Source organism: Chiloscyllium punctatum, chromosome 22 (assembly GCF_047496795.1).
Source record: "Chiloscyllium punctatum isolate Juve2018m chromosome 22, sChiPun1.3, whole genome shotgun sequence".
NCBI lineage: Eukaryota > Metazoa > Chordata > Chondrichthyes > Orectolobiformes > Hemiscylliidae > Chiloscyllium > Chiloscyllium punctatum.
Window position 1 is genome coordinate 16,356,977 of NC_092760.1, and position 22,206 is coordinate 16,379,182.

General features: G+C 41.9%; 1 protein-coding gene across 1 annotated transcript in view; it reads left to right on the plus strand.

Moving 5' to 3' along the window:
- The window catches only part of LOC140493867 (astacin-like metalloendopeptidase), a 242,762-nt gene that overhangs the window by 111,653 nt on the left and 108,903 nt on the right, over positions 1 to 22,206 (plus strand). The window contains exon 7 of the mRNA XM_072592859.1: positions 14,932 to 15,110. Coding sequence (XP_072448960.1) covers positions 14,932 to 15,110 — 179 coding nt within the window. The remainder of the gene's footprint in view (positions 1 to 14,931; positions 15,111 to 22,206) is intronic.

Below are 22,206 nucleotides of genomic sequence, written 5' to 3' on the forward strand. Positions count from 1 at the left end.
CTCAGGGAGTCCCTCTCCCACTGCAACTCCCAGGTCATTTCCTCTGCCCTGAAGCTCTTCAACCATGTCGTGAAACAAACTCGCTACCACAGCCACATTCGCTTCCTCAGTGCCTGTCGTGATTCTATGTATCTGACTCTGCCACCACTGCCTGCAGTGCATTCCAAGCACCTACCACTCTCTGTGTAAAGAACCTACTCTGACATGTGTGTAAAGAACCTACCCTAAACCTTCCTCCAATCACCTTAAAATAATGTCCCCTTGTGATAGCCATTTCCGTCCTGGGAAAATGTCTCTAGCTATCCACTCTATCAATGCCTCTCAACATCTTGTACACCTCTATCAAGTCACCTCTTATCCTTCTTTGCACCACTGAGAAAAGCTTTAGCTCCCTAAATCTTTCTTCATAAGACATGCCCTCCAGTCCAGGCAGCATTTTGATAAATCTCCTCTGCACCCACTTGAAAGCTTCCACATCCTTCCTATAATGAAACAACCGGACCTGAACACAATATTCCAAGTGTGGTCTAACCAGGGCTTTATATAGCTGCAGTATAACCTTGTGGCTCTTAAAATCAATCCTCCTGCCAACACACCATATACATTCTTAACAACACTATCAACTTGGGTGGCAACTTTGAGGGATATATGGGCATGAACCCCAATATCCCTTTGTTCCTCCACACTGCCAAGAATCCTGCCTTTAACCCTGTAATCTGCATTCAAATTCAACCTTCCAAAATGAATCAGTTCATACTTTTCCAGGTTGAACTCCATCTGCCACTTATTAGCCCAGCTCTGTACCCTGTCAATATTCCATTGCAACCTACAATAGCCCTCCAGACTATCCACAACTCCACCAACCTCTATGTCATTGGCAAACTTACTAACCCACCCTTCCACTTCCTCATCCAAGTCATTTATAAAAATCATAAGAGCAGGGGTCCCAGAACAGATAGATCCCTGTGGAAAACAACTGGTCACCGAGCTCCAGGCTAAATACTTTCCATTTACTACCAACCCTTGTCTTCTTTGGGCCAGCCAATTCTGTATCCAGACAGGGTTTCCTGTATCCCATGCTTCCTTACTTTCTGAATGGGGAACCTTATCAAAAGCCTTGCTAAAATCCATATATACTACATCCATGGCTCTATCTTCATCAATATGTTTTCTCACATCCTCAAGTAATTCAGTAAGGCTTGTGAGGCATGATCTGCACCTCACAAGGCCATGCTGACTATCTCTAAACAAACTGTGCTGACTATCTCTAATCAAATAATCATAAATCCTGTCTCTCAGAATCCTCTCCAATAATTTGGTCACTACAGATGTAAAGCTGACTGATCTATTCCCTTTCTTGAACAAGGGAATAATATTTGCCATCCTCCAATCATCTGGTACTAATCCAGTGGACAGCGAGGACACAAAGATCATCACCAAAAGTGCAGCAGTCTCTTCCCTCGCTTCCAATAGAAACCTTAGGTATATCCCACCTGGGCTGGGGGTCCTATCTATCCTCATATTTTTTCAAAACTTTCAGCACATCCTCCTTAACATCAACCTATTCAAGCATATCAGCCTGCTTCATACTGTCCTCACAAACGACACGGTCCCTGTCAGTAGTGAATACTGAAGCAAAGTATTCATTTAAGGATCACCTCCACCTCCTCCAACCGTAGGCACAAGTTCCCTTCACCACCCCTTATTGGCCCAACCTTCACTCTGGCCATCCTCTTTTCCTCACATAAGTGTAGAACGCCTTGGGGTTTTCCTTAATCCTACAAGCCCAAGCTTTTTAATGCTCCCTTCTAGCTATCCTAAGTACTGTACAGCATTATACTACGGCCATCTCACAACTACACTACATGCCTGCAGATTACACAGCAACACAATGAATGTGCTTCAACCAAATGACGTGTATCATGATTGAAGAGAAATAGTCCTCAGTTATATCAGCTATCTGACATCAATCCAGGGTCCCAGGAAAGGTCAGTCAGCCATTCAGGCGGTCAGGATCAGGATCTTCTTGTAGGAGATAAGAAGTCTAATGTTGGGCACACCACAGCTGGTCTTGACTCTTTTCTCCTTCTTATGGACCATTTTCAACTGGAATACAATGATAGAAAAGATTGAATTAGATGAAAGTAATTTCCACAGCTGTCAATATTGGTGAAGATGGGGACAAAGTTGAGGTATTCTGAGTGAGTGAGTAGACAACACAGAGGAGGTACAGAATATTGTAGGGAGATTGGGTGAATAAAAAGAAGTGAGGGGAGATGTTGCATTCAATAACAAGAGTAGTAGAGCATGAGCCTTGGTGGGAGGTGTGTGTAGTTACAGAGAGAGAGAGTGAATGTGAAGTAGCATTCTCCAGATTCAAAGTTTGTGAGAAGATTTGTAGCTCGGGTGCTCGTTGTTGTTGTTGTTGTTGTCCCAACTTGGCGAACAGAATCACAACATTGTCCAGATTGCTAAGATCCCATGGACCCAGGTGGCAACTTCAGACCAGTAGGAAGGTGTCTTGGTCTGGTGTTTTGCTCTCCTCTGCTGATCCTGGAAAGGAGCAGAGCCCTCCGTTGCATCACCCCAACCACGAAGATTTTCAGGCCAATATCCAGTAAGGGGGGGGTGTCAATTGCCCCATTTCTTGCATGTCCAAGAGAAATGTGACGAATTGTGCAGGGCAGTTTAGGGCTGGCAGTGCTTGACTGGCACACAAAGCCTTTTAAAAATGGCACTGATGGCAGGGATGCCAAGGTATTCCAGGAGTGGCATGTACTTCTATCCGCAATGACGGGGACAATTGGGCTAGCATTGGATGAGAGGGGTGTAATAAGAATGTGGTATATAGTCAATGAGATGAATTTAGAATGATTGCATGAGAAAACCTGCTAGGCCTCCTGGAGAGAAGCCCTCCATGAAACTACGAAAATGACACAGATTTCATCCAATGTCTCTTATTGTCGAAGTTGTGCTATCCATAGGCAAGATTGCAAGGAAACCAGAATTGTTCTCATTTGACCCATTGGAGGAACAAATCAAGTTGGATCTATTCATCTTAAAGCGCAAATGCATTTTCATTGCCTTAGGTGTAGTGGTCAGCGAAGAGGGTTACCTCAGATTACAACAGGATCTGGACCAGATGGGCCAATGGGCTGAGAAGTGGCAGATGGAGTTTAATTCAGATAAATGCGAGGTGCTGCATTTTGGGAAAGCAAATCTTAGCAGGATTTATACACTTAATGGTAAGGTCCTAAGGAGTGTTGCTGAACAAAGAGACCTTGGAATGCAGGTTCATAGCTCCTTGAAAGTGGAGTCGCAGGTAGATAGGATAGTGAAGAAGGCATTTGGTATACTTTCCTTTATTGGTCAGAGTATTGAGTACAGGAGTTGGGAGGTCATGGTGCGGCTGTACTGGACATTGGTTAGGCCGCTGTTGGAATATTGCGTGCAATTCTGGTCTCCTTCCTATCGGAAAGATGTTGTGAAACTTGAAAGGGTTCGGAAAAGGTTTACAAGGATGTTGCCAGGGTTGGAGGATCTGAGCTACAGAGAGAGGCTGAACAGGCTGGGGCTGTTTTCCCTGGAGTGTTGGAGGTTGAGGGGTGACCTTATAGAGGTTTACAAAATTTTGAGGGGCATGGATAGGATAAATAGGCAAAGTGTTTTCCCTGGGGTCGGGGAGTCCAGAACTAGAGGGTATAGGTTTAGGGTGAGAGGGGAAAAGTATAAAAGAGACCTACAGGGCAACTTTTTCACGCACAGGGTGGTACATGTATGGAATGAGCTGCCAGAGGATGTAGTGGAGGCTGGTACAATTACAACATTTAAGAGGCATTTGGATGGGTATATGAATAGGAATGGTTTGGAGGGATATGGGCCGGGTGCTGGCAGGTGGGACTAGATTGGGTTGGGATATCTGGTCGGCATGGATGGGTCTGTTTCCATGCTGTACATCTCTATGACTCTATGAATCTAAACTACTAGCCCTGGTGGCTTGAAGTCAAGTAACTACATGGGCCCATCTCCAAGGTGGATGTTGCATGATGAAAGAAATTTTCACCAGATGGTAAAAGGAGATTACATGCTCAGCTCCTTAACTTTACGCATGCTTTTTGACAAGTGACTGTGGAAACCACCTTGACTAAGGTCCAGAGGAAAAGGATCACCATCATACAAACCGGACCATGCCTTTGAGCAGCACCATTAAGTGCAGGAGCTACCAGTATTCTTCCTGGGGACTTGTTCTTGATCTGGAATCAAACTGCTTTGGCCATGTTCTGAGTCCTTTTGTTTATCTTTATTCTTCAAATGGGCTTTGCAAGCCTAGTTTGACTGCCTAACGAAAATAAAAATAACTCAGTCACTTCAGTAGACTATTCACATAATCATCTTTAGAATGTTTGTGTTCTTGCACTTTGTCTAAAAGAAGGAAGGGAATAATTGGGTAGTATTGCGACAATTTCTGAGGTCCCACAATCCTCTGACCCTTATCCTTAGACAGTGACCAGGCAGAGATCCGTAGAGTGGTAAAATGGCTTTTATTACCTGGCAAGAGGCATGGACTTTACAGTATCTAAAAATGACATGCTGGCGATCCAGAACAAAGGATTACAAAAATAGTTATACTCTTAGATTTTGTCAAAAGAAACTAACATACATCAGTTAAGAAGTGTACAGTTACCAAAATCAAATCATTACAATGGGTTAGGTTTACATCGTGCATAAAATACGAATACAATTAACCTCTCGCTACACAGGTATGCCTATCTAATTGTAGCATGCATTTAGTGTGAAGGCATACATTATCAGAGATAAAAAGTAGAAATTGCTGCAAAAGCTCAGTAAGCCTGACAGCATCTGCAGAGAGAAATCAGAGTTAACAGTTTGGATCAAGTGACCATTCCTCAGAACTAATGGTAGCTAGGAAAATGTTGGTTGATATGCAGAAGATAGGGTTGGAGGCGTGGGTAAGGAGTGAACGATAGGTGGGGTTTGAGTCCAAAGAGAGAGAAGAACAAAGACAAAGGAGTAGATAATGATCAGGTTAGGAGGGTGAGTAGCTATTAATGGGGACTGTTAGTAGCTAACAATGAGTTGTGTGTAATAGCAAACTGAGTGATAACAAGGCCTGGTGTTTTGGAGCAAGGATGTGGAAGAGCTCAAGCCCTAAAGTTATTAAACTTGATAGAGTCCAGAAGACTGCAAGGTCCTCAAGCAGAATTCCAGGTTTCACTGGAGCACTGTAGCATGCCTGAGACAGAGATGTTGGCAAGGGAACAGGATGGTATGCTAAAGTGGCAGGCAACTGGAAGTGCAAGGTCTCTTTTGCAAACATGATGCAAGTGTTCTCTGAAGTGGTAACTCAGTCTGCACTTTGTTTCCCCAGTGTAGAGGAGACCACATTGTGTGCAGCGAATGCAATAGACTAGATTGTGTGAAGTGCATTTAAAGTGTTGCTTCACATAGAAGGTGTGTTTGGTTCCTTGGATATTGAAATGGAGAAAGTAAACAGTCAGGTGTTACACTTTCTGTGGTTGCGGTAGAAGATGCCATAAGACTGTGGAGGGATATTGAAGTGAATGAAGAGTGGACCAAAGTGCCCAGGATGAAATGGTCCCTACAGAAGTCTGTCAAGTGGTGGGGAGGGCAATATGTTTCTAGTGGTGGCATCACATTGGAGGAGGCAGAAAGTACGGCTGGTGATCCTCTGGATGTGGATGCTGGAGTGATGGTAGGTGAGGACAAGGGGATGCTGTATCACTATTGAGGGAGCGAAGAGAGGGGTTGAGGGCCAAAGTGTATTCAGATCGGTTATTCTCCCCTTCCAACATCCCTGGGATTTTAATGACTTCTATTTAGGCTCAGACGTTCAATGAATAAGCAACCTCTTTATTTAACTGTGAGCATAATCTTATTGCTCCTTTACTATTTTCCAGCCAAGTTAGCTCCTAAAGCAAATGGCTTAAGTAACAGTTTTGTGTCTGAAATAGCTGCACAGAGGCCAGTATCTGATCACCAAGTTATCCTTTCTTTACATGTGCACAACTGACCAGCCAGTTCAGCATCAGTCCCTAGAATGAGGAGGCTCGTTGAATCTCCCGTTTTTTTAATGTGCCGATGTCGGACACAGTGAGAAACAATAAGTGTGTAAATAATTATTTATATAATCTCCAATACATTTTCTTTTTTTTCTTTGTTTATTTATTTATATTTTTTCTTTTTTTCTCTTGTTTAGATATAAAACCCCCACACTACCACCTGACTACATGTGTGTGTGCAGGTGTGAGACACAGTGAAAGACACAAGGTGTACAACTCTTTATTCAATTTCCACCACCAAGAAGAAAGGAAACACCTAAGTGGCCAGTGACAAGCAGTGCCCTTCTTAGAGGGCAATGCTGCATGATCAAACAGTGAAGGGGAGGGCAGGGATTAAATCAAAATAGAGTTGGGGGGGAAATAATACACTTTACTCCCTGCGGTGCCCACCTCTCCCTGAACGATTCAAGGGTGTTGGTGGACTCTGCGTGCTCCTTTCCCAGAAACACCCAGGCTCTAACATAACCGCGGAAGAGAAGCAGGCAATCGGAATATTGTGTGCAATTCTGGCCTCCTTCCTATCGGAAAGATGTTGTGAAACTTGAAAGGGTTCAGAAAAGATTTACAAGGATGTTGCTAGGGTTGGAGGACTTGAGCTATAAGGAGAGGCTGAACAGGCTGGGGCTGTTTTCCCTGGAAAATTGGAGGCTGAGGGGTGACCTTATAGTGGTTTACAAAATTATGAGGGGCATGGATAGGATAAATAGGCAAAGTCTTTTCCCTGGGGTCGGGGACTCCAGAAGTAGAGGGCATAGGTTTAGGGTGAGAGGGGAAAGATATAAAAGAGACCTACAGGGAAACGTTTTCACACAGAGATTAGATTAGATTAGATTACTTACAGTGTGGAAACAGGCCCTTCGGCCCAACAAGTCCACACCGCCCCGTCAAAGCGCAACCCACCCATACCCCTACATCTACCCCTTACCTAACACTACGGGCAATTTAACATGGCCAGTTCACCTGACCTGCACATCTTTGGAGTGTGGGAGGAAACCGGAGCACCCGGAGGAAACCCACGCAGACACGGGGAGAATGTGCAATCTCCACACAGAGAGACGCCTGAGGCGGGAAATGAACCCTGGTCTCTGGCGCTATGAGGCAGCAGTGCTAACCACTGTGCCACCGTGCCGCCCACGGTGGTACATATATGGAATGAGCTGCCAGAGGAAGTGGTAGAGGCTGGTACAATTGCAACATTTAAGAGGCATTTGGATGGGTATATGAATAGGAATGGTTTGGAGGGATATGGGCCGGGTGCTGGCATGTGGGACTAAATTGGGTTGGGATATCTAGTTGGCATGGACAGGTTGGACCGAAGGTTCTGTTTCCATGCTGTACATCTCTATGACCCCCTCCACGGCCTGCTGCCTGGACCTGTTTATGGCCAGTTTGATCAGGCCCAGGAGCAGACCCATGAGGAAGTCCTCTGATCTGCCCTCACCCCTCCGCACCGGATGAATCTCCTGTTTATTTATATTTTTCTTTTCTTCCCTCTTTTACTTCTTCTTCTTCCCACACTACCGCCTAACTGCAGTAGTGCTTATTTTTTCCCCAGCACACGTTCTTTGTGTGTAGGTGTGCGATACAGTGAAAGACACAAGTTGCACAAATCTTTATACAATTTACATCACCAGGAAGAAAGCAAACACCCAAGTGACCAGTGACAAGCAGTGTCCTTCTCATCAAAGGGTAATGCTGCGAGATCAAACAGTTAAGGGGAGGGAAGGGATTAAATCAAAATAGAGTTGGAGGGGGAGATAATACATTCCACTCCCTGCAGTGCCTACCTCTCCCTGAACAGCTCAAGGGTGTTCGTGGACACTGCGCGCTCCTTCTCCAGAGCCACCCGGGGTCTGACGTAGCCACGGAAGGGGGACAGGCAGTCGACCCAAATGACTCCTCCATGGCCCACTGCCTGGACCTGTTTATGGCCAGTTTGGCCAGGCCCAGAAACAGACCCACAAAGAGGTCCTCTGATCTATACTCCCCCTTCCACACTTGGTGAATCTCCTGTTTATATATTTTTCTTATTTTTGGCTGGTTTCCTGTCACCAAGTCACCCATTATTTACTTGTGCACATTACACTGGCTGTGGCCAATCAGCTCAGAGTCAGTCCCCTAAACTGAGCAGATTTTAATCTTTTTTTTATACCCCACACTACCACCTAACCATGGTAGTGCTTATTTTGTCCCCAGCACCCATGTTGTGTGTGTACAGGTGTGAGACACAGTGAAAGAAACAAGGTGTACAACTCTTTATTCGATTTCCACCACCAGGAAGAAAGGAAGCACCCAAGTGGCCAGTGACAAGCAGTGCCCTTCACATCAAAGGGCAATGCTCCATGCTCAAACAGTGAAGGAGAGGGCAGGGATTAAATCAAAATAGAATTGGAGGGGGAAATAATACGCGCCACTCACTATGGGGCCCACCTCTCCCTGAACAGTTCAAGGGTGTTGGTGGACACCGCGTGTTCCTTCTCCAGGGAAACCTGGGCTCTAACATAACCGAGGAAGAGGGGCAGGCAGTCGGCCATAGCAACCCCCTCCACGGACTGCTGCCTGGACCTGTTTATGGCCAGGCCCAGGAGCAGATACATGAGGAGGTTGTCTAACCTGCCCTCCCCCCCCCTCCTAGAATTTGTTTTGATTTGATTTATTATTGCCACATACACAAAGTGGAATGAAAAGGTTTGTTTTATGTGTAGCACATGCAGATCATACCATAAAAAGTGCATAGGGGTAATAGAACTGAGTGAGAAATACAATGTTATGGCTGCAGAGAAGGTGCACAAAGAGTGAGAGCAACATTAAATTTAAAATTTGAGACGTCCATTCAGAAGTCTCATAACAGCATGGAAGAAGCTGTTCTGCTGGCTCTTGTGTTTAAGGTTTTGTATATTTGATCCAACGGGAGAGTTTGGAAGGACCCTAAAATACCAGCCTCTATTTTTCTTTCATCCTCCATTGTTCAAGGAGCAATGGTGTGTAGCAAAGACTAGTCATGGACCTAGTCGTGCATTGTTTTGGACAGCACATATCGTCATCCACATAACCAAATTCTTACTCCAATAGTAAACCCCATCAACTAGTTATCTCCCAACAAATAGTTACATTATTTCCTGCAGTCCGTGGCAGTAGAAAATTTAAGATTTAATTAAATAGATGTCACTACATGGTTGTGAATCTTAGATCCTAAATGTCTGACCTAACTCCATCTATCAGGTTCCAGATGAGGTTATCACATTCCCTTCACCTCAGTAGCCATTATTATTCCTTAAATCTATAGTGATCAATGAATATTTAGTCCCACAATCTGTATATTCTAGTCCCTTCCCAATGACGTTTGGCATTCCAAGAAGAATAGCTATTTAATCCAGATAGTTGTACTGAATTAACTTCTGAGTCGAGAGTGTGGTGCTAGAAAAACAGCAGGACAGACAGCATCTGAGGAGCAGGACAATCAACATTTCTGGCATAAGCACCACAGTCTCGACTCTAATCTCCAGCCTTGGCAGTCCTCACTTTCTCCTGAATTAACTTCTGACTTGGCGCTCCTAAAATGATCCCTTGATATTGAATTATAATACACATTTAGTGTGAAGCCATATACATGTCATCATATCTGATTCCACGATAGTCTACTATTTATCGTTGCATAACAGTACATGTCTGATTTGTGAATATCAATTAGTGTGATTTAATGACTTCTGTCAAGGCTCTAAATTCAATGAAGAAATAATCTCTTTGTTTGCCTGTAAGCGTTATCTTATTACTCCTTTACTATCTTTCTGAAAAGTTAGCTCCTAAAACAAGTGGCTTAACTAACACTTTTATGCTCTTGTCAGTTATCCACAGCTAGAAATTCACAACTGTCTGCCTCTAAATATTGTTCTGCAAATTATTTTATTAAGCTATTATTTTTAAACCCTTTCAGACAGGTTATTTAATAATTGTAGTACCTTTCTCTTTATCTCAGAGATTGGCAGTAACTTTGTGGGACCAGGCAGAGTAAGAATAAATTAAATTGAAAGTTGTTAATGGATAGAATTAAATAACCAGGAAGGAGGTGTAGATAATTAGATAATAACTATTTTGTTCATTATTAGATTGCAGTGTAACAATGTCATATCACATAGAGCTGGAACCTGTGAGAGAAAGCCCTATATCTTTTAATGGCCAATTACAGTTTCTTAGTTGAAAACAGAGTGTTTCCAGCTTTCTTCTACCAAAGACATGCAGAATCATGATTTGGAGATGCCGGTGTTGGACTAAGGTGTACAAAGTTTAAAAAAATCACACAACACCAGGTTATAGTCCAACAGGTTTATTTGGAAGCACTAGATTTCGGAGCGCCGCTCCTTCATCAGATGGTTGTGAAGTATAAGATTGTAAGGTACAGAATTTATAGCATAAGTTTACAGGTGATGTAACTAAAATTAAACTAACTCTGCAGGGGCATGGGAACCTAGACTGTAGCTTTAGGGTGCAGGACCTGAAGTATAGGGAGGTTAGGAACATGGCATCAATCTCAAAGGAGGGTGCCTGTAAACAGGAAAGTAGCTTGAAGTGTGTATACTTCAATGCAAGAAGTATACGAAATAAGGTAGGTGAACTTGCAGCGTGGGTTGGTACCTGGGATTTCGATGTTGTGGCTATTACGGAGACATGGGTAGAACAGGGACAGGATTGGCTGTTGCAGGTTCCAGGGTTTAAATGTTTTAGTAGGGTCAGAGGTGGGAGTAAAAGAGGGGGAGGTGTGGCATTGCTTGTCAAAGATAGTATTACAGCGGTGGAAAGGACGATGGATGAAGACTCGCCATCTGAGGTAGTTTGGGCTGAGGTTAGGAATATGAAAGGTGAGGTCACCCTGTTAGGAGTTTTCTACAGGCCTCCTAATAGTCCGAGAGACGTAGAAGAAAGGATTGCAAGGATGATTCAGGAGAAGAGTGAAAGTAATAGGGTGGTTATTATGGGGGACTTTAACTTTCCTGATATTGACTGGAAAGCTATAGCTCGAGTTCGTTAGATGGGTTGGTGTTTGTCCAATGTGTGCAGGAGAGTTTCCTGACACAACATGTAGACAGGCCACCAAGAGGTGAGGCCATACTGAATTTGGTTCTGGGTAACGAACCAGGCCAGGTGTTAGAATTGGAGGGAGGTGTGCACTTTGGGGACAGTGACCACAATTTGGTGACTTTTACTCTAGTGATGGAGAGGGATAAGTGTGCACTGCAGGGCAAGAGTTATTGCTGGGGGCAGGGAAATTATGATGCGGTGAGGCACGACTTAGGATGCATGGCTTGGAAAAGTAGGCTTCAAGGCAAGGGTGCAATTGATATGTGGAGCTTGTTCAAGGAGCAACTATTGAGTGTCCTTGATAAGTATGTACCTGTCAGGCAGGGAGGAAAGGGTCGTGTGAGGGAGCCGTGGTTTAATAAGGAATTGGAATCCCTTGTTAAAGGGAAGAGGGAGGCCCATGTAAAGATGAGGCATGAAGGTTCAATTGGGGCGATTGAGAGTTATAAGGTAGCCAGGAAGGATCTGAAAAGAGAGCTAAGAGCAGCAAGGAGGGGACATGAAAAGTCCTTAGTTGGTAGGATTAGGGAAAACCCAAAGGCTTTCTATGGGTATGTCAGGAATAAAAGAATGACTAGGGTAGGAATAGGTCCAGTCAAGGATAGTAGTGGGAAGTTGCGTGTGGAGGCTGAAGAGATTGGGGAGACATTGAATGAATACTTTTCGTCAGTATTCACTCAGGAACAGGACATTGTTGCCGTTGTGAATACCGAGTCACAATTAATTAGAATGGACGGCTTTGAGGTATGTAGGGAAGAGGTGTTGGAAATTCTGGAAAGGGTGAAAATATATAAGTCCCCTGGGCCTGATGGCATTTATCCTAGGATTCTCTGGGAAGCAAGGGAGGAGATTGCAGAGCCATTGGCCTTGATTTTTATGTCCTTGTTGTCTACAGGAATAGTGCCAGAAGACTGGAGGATAGCAAATGTGGTTCCCTTGTTCAAGAAGGGGAGTAGGGATAACCCTAGTAACTATAGGCCAGTGAGCCTCACTTCTGTTGTGGGCAAAGTCTTAGAGAGAATTGTAAGGGATAGGATTTATGAACATCTGGATAGGAATAATGTGATCAAGGATAGTCAGCATGGTTTTGTGAAGGGCAGATCGTGCCTCACAAACCTTATTGAATTCTTTGAGAAGGTGACTAAGGAGTTGGATGAGGGTAAAGCGGTAGATGTGGTGTATATGGATTTTAGTAAGGCGTTTGATAAGGTTCCCCATGGTAGGCTACTGCAAAAAATACGGAGGTATGGCATTGAGGATAAGTTGGAGGTTTGGATTAGGAATTGGCTGGCTGGAAGAAGACAGAGGGTAGTAGTTGATGGTAAAGGTTCATCTTGGAGTGCCGTCACTAGCGGTGTTCTGCAAGGATCTGTTTTGGGACCATTGCTGTTTGTCATTTTTATAAATGACCTGGAGGAGGGGCTAGAAGGTTGGGTGAGCAAGTTTGCAGATGATACGAAAGTCGATGGAGTCATTGACAGTGAGGAAGGATGTGTCAGGTTACAGCGGGATATAGATAAGCTGCAGAGCTGGGCAGAAACGTGGCAAATGGAGTTCAATGTGGGTAAGTGTGAGGTGATTCACTTTGGTATGAACAACAAAAAGATGGGGTACTGGGCTAATGATCGGATACTTGGTAGTGTGGATGAGCAGAGGGATCTTGGTGTCCATGTACACAGATCTCTGAAAGTTGCCACCCAGGTAAATAGTGCGGTGAAGAAGGCATATGGTGTACTGGCTTTTATTGGTAGAGGAATTGAGTTCCGGAGTCCTGAGGTCATGTTGCAGTTGTATAAGACTCTGGTGCGGCCGCGTCTAGAGTATTGTGTGCAGTTTTGGTTGCCATACTATAGGAAGGATGTGGAGGCACTGGAACGGGTGCAGAGGAGGTTTACCAGGATGTTGCCTGGTATGGGAGGAAGATCCTATGAGGAAAGGCTGAGGCACTTGGGGCTGTTTTCATTGGAGAAAAGAAGGTTTAGGGGTGACTTGATAGAGGTGTACAAGATGATTAGGGGTTTAGATAGGGTTGACCATGAGAACCTTTTTCCACGTTTGGAGTCAGCTATTACGAGGGGGCATAGCTTTAAATTAAGGGGTGGTAGGTATAGGACAGATGTTAGGGGTAGATTCTTTACTCAGCGAGTCATGAGTTCATGGAATGCCCTGCCAGTAGCAGTGGTGGACTCTCCCTCTTTATGGGTATTTAAACGGGCATTGGATAGGCATATGGAGGATAGTGGGCTAGCGTAGGTTAGGTGGCCTTGGATCGGCGCAACCATCGAGGTCCAAAGGGCCTGTACTGCGCTGTATTTTTCTATGTTCTATGTTCTATGTTAAAATTATATATTGAAAAAGAACTGGACTGTTAGTTAACTCTCATCTTTTAGAACGACCATGTTGATTTCAGTTCTTTCATATGTAAATTGCAAAATGTTTTTAAAAGTTACATTCTCAAGTGAACTTTAACAATTGGTATCATATTGGCCCAGGTAATGCATTAAAGGTGTGAGCTGCCCTGTTTGAGACTGTCTATCTGTGCCACAATGGGGTCAGACTGATTCTAATCTAAAAAACAGATTTACAGAATCTTACAAGGATTCATGCAGTTTTTGAGCAAAGTAAAATGTAATTCTGCAAGTACAAATTCACCCCACAAACCTATTTATGTATATGTGCATTTGGGTCTGTGGGAGGTGGGGGGAGGGCTTGTGAGTGTCTATGAGAGTATGTGTGTGAGTGTAAAGGGGTATAAGTCTGTGAGAGCGTGCATGTGTAAATGTGGGAGTGTATCTGAAAGCTAGTGCTTCCAAATAAACCTGTTGGACTATAACCTGGTGTTGTGTGATTTTTAACTATGTAAAATCATGTTATGGTGTTAACTCATTCTGCACAACCTCTTGGTAATCTACATGCAAGTTTGATTTGAAACGCAGAAGTGTGGATTTTTCCAAGTTTAAAGTTTTTCAAATGTTTCTACAAAGAAAGAAATGCTGGGGCCTGGAGATTTAAACTTTTCTCTTGTCACCACTTGTTTGATATTCTTGTCAGCACTTGTATTTGCCAGGTTACTGGAAATCTTATCTTATTTACCTCAGAGCAATGATGGGATGTTTCTTATTTCAAAATCAATGTGTTTATTTGTAGAACGTTGAAAGATTTTAGGACTTCAGAAGTTTCAACATATATATGGTATTTGGAAAGATCCCCAAGAGCTTGTAAAAACTTTTTTGTGTGTATGGAATCAGTCATTTGACTCATTAGTTCCACTGACAGACTTAAGTATAATTACAGAGATCAATGGATGAATTAATACAGTTAAATCTGTATCCATTCCCATTAAAACAAAATGCTTTTGAGCATACTTAGAGTTTAGAATCTCTGAGAGCATGCCAATAATGGTGGAGGTTGGTGTTGCATCATTAAAAACTTGCAAGACTTTACATATTTTCTCTTATGCATTTTATATTGTATTGTGGCACCCTCTGGGCTGGTTCCTGCAATACCTATATGATATGAGAATGTGTCTGGAGGAGGATTGGGATCCTCTGGTGTGTCTTTCTCATGAGGGCTTTTGGGTTCATTATAGTCATTTGAGGTATCAAGAATAAAGAAAAAAAATACTGAGGTATAGTTGAAAAAGTAAGAAAATCAAGATGCCCATCTGTACCACTGAAGCATTTGAGTTGATTTTTTGAACTTCCTGAAGATATGAAGGAAAGCTAATTTATTTAACTTTTTTTTATTTTCCTAGCTGCTATTCCAGCGTAGGATTTGGAAGAAATGGACGGATATTATCGTTGAAAAATCCAGAGTGTATTCATTTTGGTGTGATATCTCATGAATTTCTACATGCAATTGGTTTTCAACATGAGCAAAGCAGGAGTGACCGTGATCTTTATATCCAGATCATATGGGAAAATATTTCAGATGGTAATAACATTGAAGATGCCATTTTTGTTGTCAATATATATAACCTATCCTTGTTTATTTTATTTGTAACGCAATGCCAGGGGTAGTGGCTGAGGCAGATATGAGAAGGGCTTGTAAGGGGTTCCAGATAAGCACATGAATGTGCAAGGAATGGAGGAATATCGACCAAGGGCAGGCAGAGGGATGAGTTTAATATGGTGTCTTTTCGGCACTACATCATGGGCCAAAGAGCCTCTTCCTATGCTGTACTCTTCTAAGTTCTATGTTTATATTCAGGTATTTCATCCCAATGGTGGTTTCCTTTTCTGTGACAATTATACTTTAGAAAGTTAAACTGAGTTTTTAAAAAAAATCAATGAAGGTGGACAGGATTTTTTTTCCTTAACTAATATTTTTAAAAGGTAAATAACAATTTGAGTCTTGTCAGATTTAAGTACTAGTGTTATGAACCAAATCAGACATCTCAAATTTTTTAAAGGTAGACTAGACACTAACGTTTTCTTATTTTAAGTCAAATGTAAAAGAGCCTCAGATGAAATATGATAGGACAAACTACTCAACATTAAGCAAAACACAATTTATTTAAACACTAGTTAAAGTACAACCAAAGAAAGAAGAATTTAAAATAACTTAACAGATTGGAAACTTAACAGAATGATAGATACAGTATTGATTACTAATTAACTGTTCCAATATTGTAACATCCCATAAATACCCCTTGGGAAAAAGGAACATTTAGACAGATCCTCACATGTAGTTCCCCTATTGAGGGGGTAAAAATTAAGGCAAAACTCAGAGTGTCGCAGCCAGGAAACATTCACTGAAACTTTCAACTCTTGAGACTCCAAGAGCTTCTGATGTTATTGAAAAATGGAAACCCAGAAATCTGGATCTAAGAAAGCTGGCCACTAGTACTAGTTCAGCACCGCTGCCTTACAACCTCTTCAAAAAAAAGACAAATTAATCAGTTAACAGTGACAGCATCACATTAGTTCAGACAAAGAATGTCTTTTTTGTAAAGGTAAAAAGCATGACAATGTCTATGGTATCAATGAAGGTCATAGTGGATTCTCAGTAGATATAGGATCTGAGTACTTAAGGAATATTAGCCTCTGTTTTGTCAAAAATTACGAAGAGCTCCTCGATCATATCTCCAAAATATGATCACTCCAGGAAGACAACCGAACAGCTCAGGGAATATAAATAACATAAAGAGAGAGAGAGTGGTCAATGACACTTTGGAAGGACAGCACTGGGAGACATACTTCATTAATACAGAGAACTGTTTTGACATTGAGACACCTCCAATGGAAGAACAGTATTGGACAGTTTTGAAGAGAACAGGAACAGTTACTCCAAGGTAGGTTTTCCAGAGCAACAGGCAGTATCATGAAGCAAGAAAACTCTCCACAGAGTCAGGTGCAACAGTAGATTAAGTAAATAATACTGTTGGCAGAGATATGTCTTGGAGCCTTATCTTGAAAACATGACTAGGGTTTCTGCCATGATGTGTGGTTTCAGTGGTTGTCGGATGAAGGATATTTTGGAATACATATTTCTGAAAAGTAAGAAGATAGTGCTACATTTATTGTAGTACCTTTCATGAGCTCAGATTGTTCCAAAGCAGTTTACAAGCCCTGATGTATTTCGAAGTAGAGCCCAGATTTAGGATTATGCGAGATATAGAGTCAGAGTTGTACAGCACAGAAGAGCCCCTTTGGCCCATTGAGATGGCACTCACTTATTGATACTAATCCCACTTTCCAGCACTTAGCCTATAGCTTTGAATGTTATGACAGTTATCCAAGCACTTTTTAAAGATTGTGTAGTTTTTTTCCTCTACTACTGTACAAGACTGTACATTCCAGATTTCCACTACTAACTGGGTGAAAATGTTTTCCTTAAAATTGCTGCGAAACCTTGTGCCTTTTACCTTAAAAGTTATGCCCTTTGTTGTTGATTGTTCAACTAAGGGGGACTGTTTCTTATATATGATATCTATGCCCCTCACAATCGTATACATTTCAAACAGGTCCCTTCTCAGGCTTTTTACACTAAAGAAAGCAACCCAAGCCTATCCAGACTCTCTTCGTTGCTAAAATGCTCCAACCCAGGTAACATAATGATGACTCTCCTCCGCATCTCTCCAGCACAATCATATCCTTCCTATAGCATGGCAACAGAACTGCACACAATAACTTTAGTTGTGGCCTAACCATAGTTTTGTACGGCTCCAACATAATCTCCCTGCTCTTTTAATCTATGCCACACCTAAAAAGATATGTGTTCTGTTTGCATTCCCTTTCAACCACCTTATACTAACCAGTTAATATTGAACTGTTAACTTCTTCCAAAGTGCATTACCTCATACTTTTCATGGTTAAATTCGATCTATTACTGATCTGCCCTTCTGGTGAACCCATCTATGTATTTTCTTGTAACCGAAAGAACTTCTTCCTCAGTATTAACCACCCAGCCAATCTTTGTGTTGTTTACAAATTTAATAATCATCCCCTACCCCACACACATTCTCATTATATCATTATTGATAATGTTAAGAAGGCTGGGAGGCTAAAGTGCTTAACGACATGAGCTTTATTATATACTCTCCAGGCAACAAGGTTAAACTAAACATTTCCCTGCAAAATGACCGATGACACGATAATGACGTTATGTGATTGGACTCTTAAAGCAACATCTAACCCTCCATCTTTACACCAGTGGTTCCTGCAACAAAACCGTACAATATTTACAATCAGTCTATATATATATATATATATATATATATAGTCAGTAGGAAAGACTTTCAGAAGATGTTGATTCTTATGTGGTGCTCAGTGTTCTTCAGGCATTTATTTATTTGTGTTTTAATGCTTTGACCTCTGGTATTTTAGGGGGACTAGGAGCATCATTTGTCCTTGTCTTTCTGTGAGGCCAATGAATGTTTGGAGGTTCTTACACTGCTGTACTGTGCTCTGATGAGGTATTACTGTACATCCTCAAGTAATACTCGATCTCATGTAAAAGTCGATCCCCTATTTTTAGCCAAGTAACCTGGAATTTTCCATATATCTCATGTAAAAGTTGTCCCTAATTCTTCACAGCAGATCAACGTTTATGAGTAAGTGTGCCAGCCGTTATGTCTCACTCCAGCTTCCAGTCTGCTGGTTGTTCTGCTCTGCTCCCGGTCCTCCAGTCTGCTGGCTGGTGTGTTCCACTCCAGGTTTTCAGAATTACCATGATTTGTTTTTTTTTTATTCAATTCATTTACAGATCATTTGGGCTTCTGTTTATGATACAGTATGAATTTTGATGGGCATGAATTTCAGCAACTCAAAAGTAGTATGCATGTCATAGTCAACCCATAAATTTTACCTTAAAAAGTAGTCCAAAAAATATGACTATTACTCGAGTCTATACGGTATTTCCCTCAGATGCTACAATTCCTGCTCTGCCCGCAAATATATCCAGGCCTCTATTTGGCGCAATTACTTGTGGATCTTCAGTTCATGTTTCTGGCACATTGGCTCTGGTTGTCAAGAATGATCTGCATGTTTTCTCCAAACTGCATCTTCTCTTGTTTATTTGTGGTGTAGGAGACTTATCTGTGCAACAATGATGGCTTGTACTATTTCTCACCAGTGGTGTAATTCCTCATCAACAGTTCTTGACATTTTGGAAAATGAGTCATTTGGACTTGGTCTCTTGTTTCATGTCAACAATATTTTCAGTCATAGAGTTGTAGAGATGTACAGCATGTAAATGACCCATTTGGTCCAATCATCCATGCTAACCAGATATCCTAACCTAATTTAGTCCCATTTGCTAGCACTCGGCCCATATCCCTTTGAACCCTTCCTTTGTACAACCATCCAGATGCCTTTTAAATGCTGTAATTGTACCAGCCTCCACCACTTCCTCTGGCAGCTCATTCCATACACATACCACTCTCTGTGTGAAAAAGTTGCTCCTTAGGTCCCTTTATATCTTTCCCCTCTTACGCTAAACCTATGCCCTCTAGTTCTGGAATCCCTCATCCCAGGGAAAAAAAACCTTGACTATTTCTCCTATGTATGCTCCTCATGATTTTGTTGACCTCTGTAAGGTCACCCCTCAGCCCCAGCCTGTTCAGCCTCTCTGTATAGCTCAAATCCTTCAACCCTGGCAATGTCCTTGTAAATTTTTTTCTGAACCCTTTCAAGTTTCCCAACATCTTTCTGATAGGAAAGCGATCAGAATTGCATGCAATATTCCAAAAGTGGCCTCACCAAAGTCCTATACAACATGACCTCCCAACTCCTATACTCAATGCTCTGACCAATAAAGGAAAGCATACCAAACACCTTCTTCACTATCCTATCTACCTGTCACTCTACTTTCAAGGAAGTATGAAGCTGCACTCCAAAGTCTCTGTTCATCAACACTCCCCAGGACCTTACCATTATGTGTATAAGTCTTGCTCTGATTTGCGTTTCAAAAATTCAGCACCTCACATATATCTAAACTGAACTCCATTTGCCACTCCTTATCCTATTGGCCCATCTGATCAAGATTCCGTTGTACTCCGAGTTAAGCTTCTTCACTGTCCATTGCACCTCTATATTTGGTGTCATCTGTAAACTTACTAACCGCACTTCCTATGTTCACATTTATATGAATGACAAAAAGTAGTAGACCCAGATCGATCCTTGTGGCACACCAATAGTCATCAGCCTCCAGTCTGAAAAGCAACCCTCCACCACCACCCTCTGTCTTCTACCTTCAAGCCAGTTCTGTATCCAAATGGCTAGTTCTCCCTGTCCTCCATAAGGAGCCTTGTTGCACACCTTACTGAAGTCCATAGCGGTGATGTCTACCGCTCTGCCTTCATCTGTTACTTCTTCAAGAATAGCCCTTGGCTTGCAGGTTCATTCTGAAAATGCCACACAGTGAGCTTTATCTAGCTGATTTGACACACATTTCCTTTGAATGATGACCCTCATTCCTAAAAGAAGACATCCAATTATAATAATCTGTTAAAGATTATTATACCTTCCATCTGACACATAGCTTCAATTCTGGGGTTATTCCTGTGACCATGATGTACCATGTCCATCACTTTCATAATGATTCAACCTAGTGTACTTATCTTACCCTGCAATGACCAGAGTGTTCTCTATTTGTTCAAAGTAGAAAATTTCTACATGAGGACTTAATTGGCAAAGGTAATCTAACGAATCCATCAGTAATCCCATACAAGTTGGAATACTAACATCTAATTGCATAAATGTGAGCAAAGAGCAACAATGCCCATTTCTGCACATGCTATTGGAAAAGGATCATGTTTGAGCTCTAATTATTGTGGTTATTTGTTTGGTCTGTTAGGGCAAATTCCCAATCATGCAGGTATTGTTCCTTGAAAAATGCCCTTCAGCCCATCAAATCTATGCTACTACCTAACTATTCTAACCTTTTTTTTAGCATTTGGCCCATGGCCTTATGAACTTTGGCATCACAAGTGTACATCTAAATACTTAAAATGTTATTAGAGTTTCTGCCTCTGCTACTCTTACGGAGTTCCAGATTCCCATTACAGAGTGATTTTTTTTTCTCACAACCTCTCTAAACTTGTCCCTTACCTTAAATCTATGTCCAATGGTCACTGATCACTCCTCTAAGGGAAAAGATTTCTTCCTATTTATCCTGACTATGCCCATCATAAATTTATGTATCTCAGTCAAGTGATCCCTCAGTCTCACAGTGTCCCTTAGGATGATATATGTCACAAGCTTCTTCTGCCACTGTTTACCTCTTCCCTGAAATAAAAAGAAATGAAAAGAAGCTTAAAAATCACAATTAAAACTGTTTAACAATTGGATAAAAGCAATATAAATCACAAGAGTGTTTTTTGAAAGAATATTATAAAAGTTAGAAAAGGTAGAAAAAAGAAACACTCACTGACCAATCACTTGCCTGTGATCTCACATTGGTATCTTCATTTAGTGTTGTAGAATTGATGTGGCTCCCTTTCTCTGTCGTGGACCAACAATCAATTCCTATAGGGCAAGGTGATGGAGGTGAAAGAGCAAAAGCAAATGCAAATGAACAATTTCTTCTTTACTCACCTTACTCTCCACTGACCAAACTCAATGTTCAGCTATACTCATTTGCAAAACTACACTAACACTCCTCAAATTATATCTAACTTGTCCACTTGAGGGGGCATAGTGGCTCAGAGGTTAGCTCTGCTGCCTCACAGCACCTGGGTTTAATTCCAGCCTTGGGTGACTGTGTGGAGTTTGCACATTCTCCCTGAGTCTGCGTGGGTTTCCTCCAGGTGTATCAGTTTCCTCCCACAATCCAAAGACGTGCAGGTTAGACCATGCTAAATTGCCCACAGTGTTGGTTATTAGTCAGGGGTAAATATAGGGTAGGGGAGTGGGTCTTGGGTGGGTTACTCTTCAGAGGGTTGGTGTGGACTTGTTGGGCCGAAGGACCTGTTTCCACACTGTAGGGATTCAAATTTTGTTGGGATTCTAACTGATTCTAACTCCACTGGGCTCATTAGCTTTTGAGTTTACACAGTAGTTGATGAGGCAAGCCTTGGCAATTGACAGACGAAAGTAAACTCACTCACTTGAGCAGTACTTTCCAAATGCTTCCAATTGCAATCTACCTTAGAGTTAAGTACAAAATTTAAACTTTACCTCCTCAGTGATCAAACTCCAGAGTCTTGCAGTCAATGTTGATCTCTGCTCATTTACGATGCTGAAAGAGGCCTTCAGTCCAACTAGTTCATGCCTGTATTTTCAGCTCCACTTGAACTTTCTACCATCTTTCTCCATCTCAATTTTCCTAAATTCTTGTCTGGGGCTTCTGCTAATTGTATCTGTGCTAATTCCTTCAACAATTCCATGTGGTAATGAGTTATCCATTCTCACCAATTGAGTGGAGAAATCTTTTACTGAATTCTCATTGGACTTCTTTGGTGATTGTCTCTATTTGCAATTTCTCATTATGCTACTCCTTATGAGAAAATCTGTTTCACAATATTAAAGACATTTCTTTTAATGTCTGATATTTTGATGGAGGGAAATTCATAAATGAAGCAACTAAA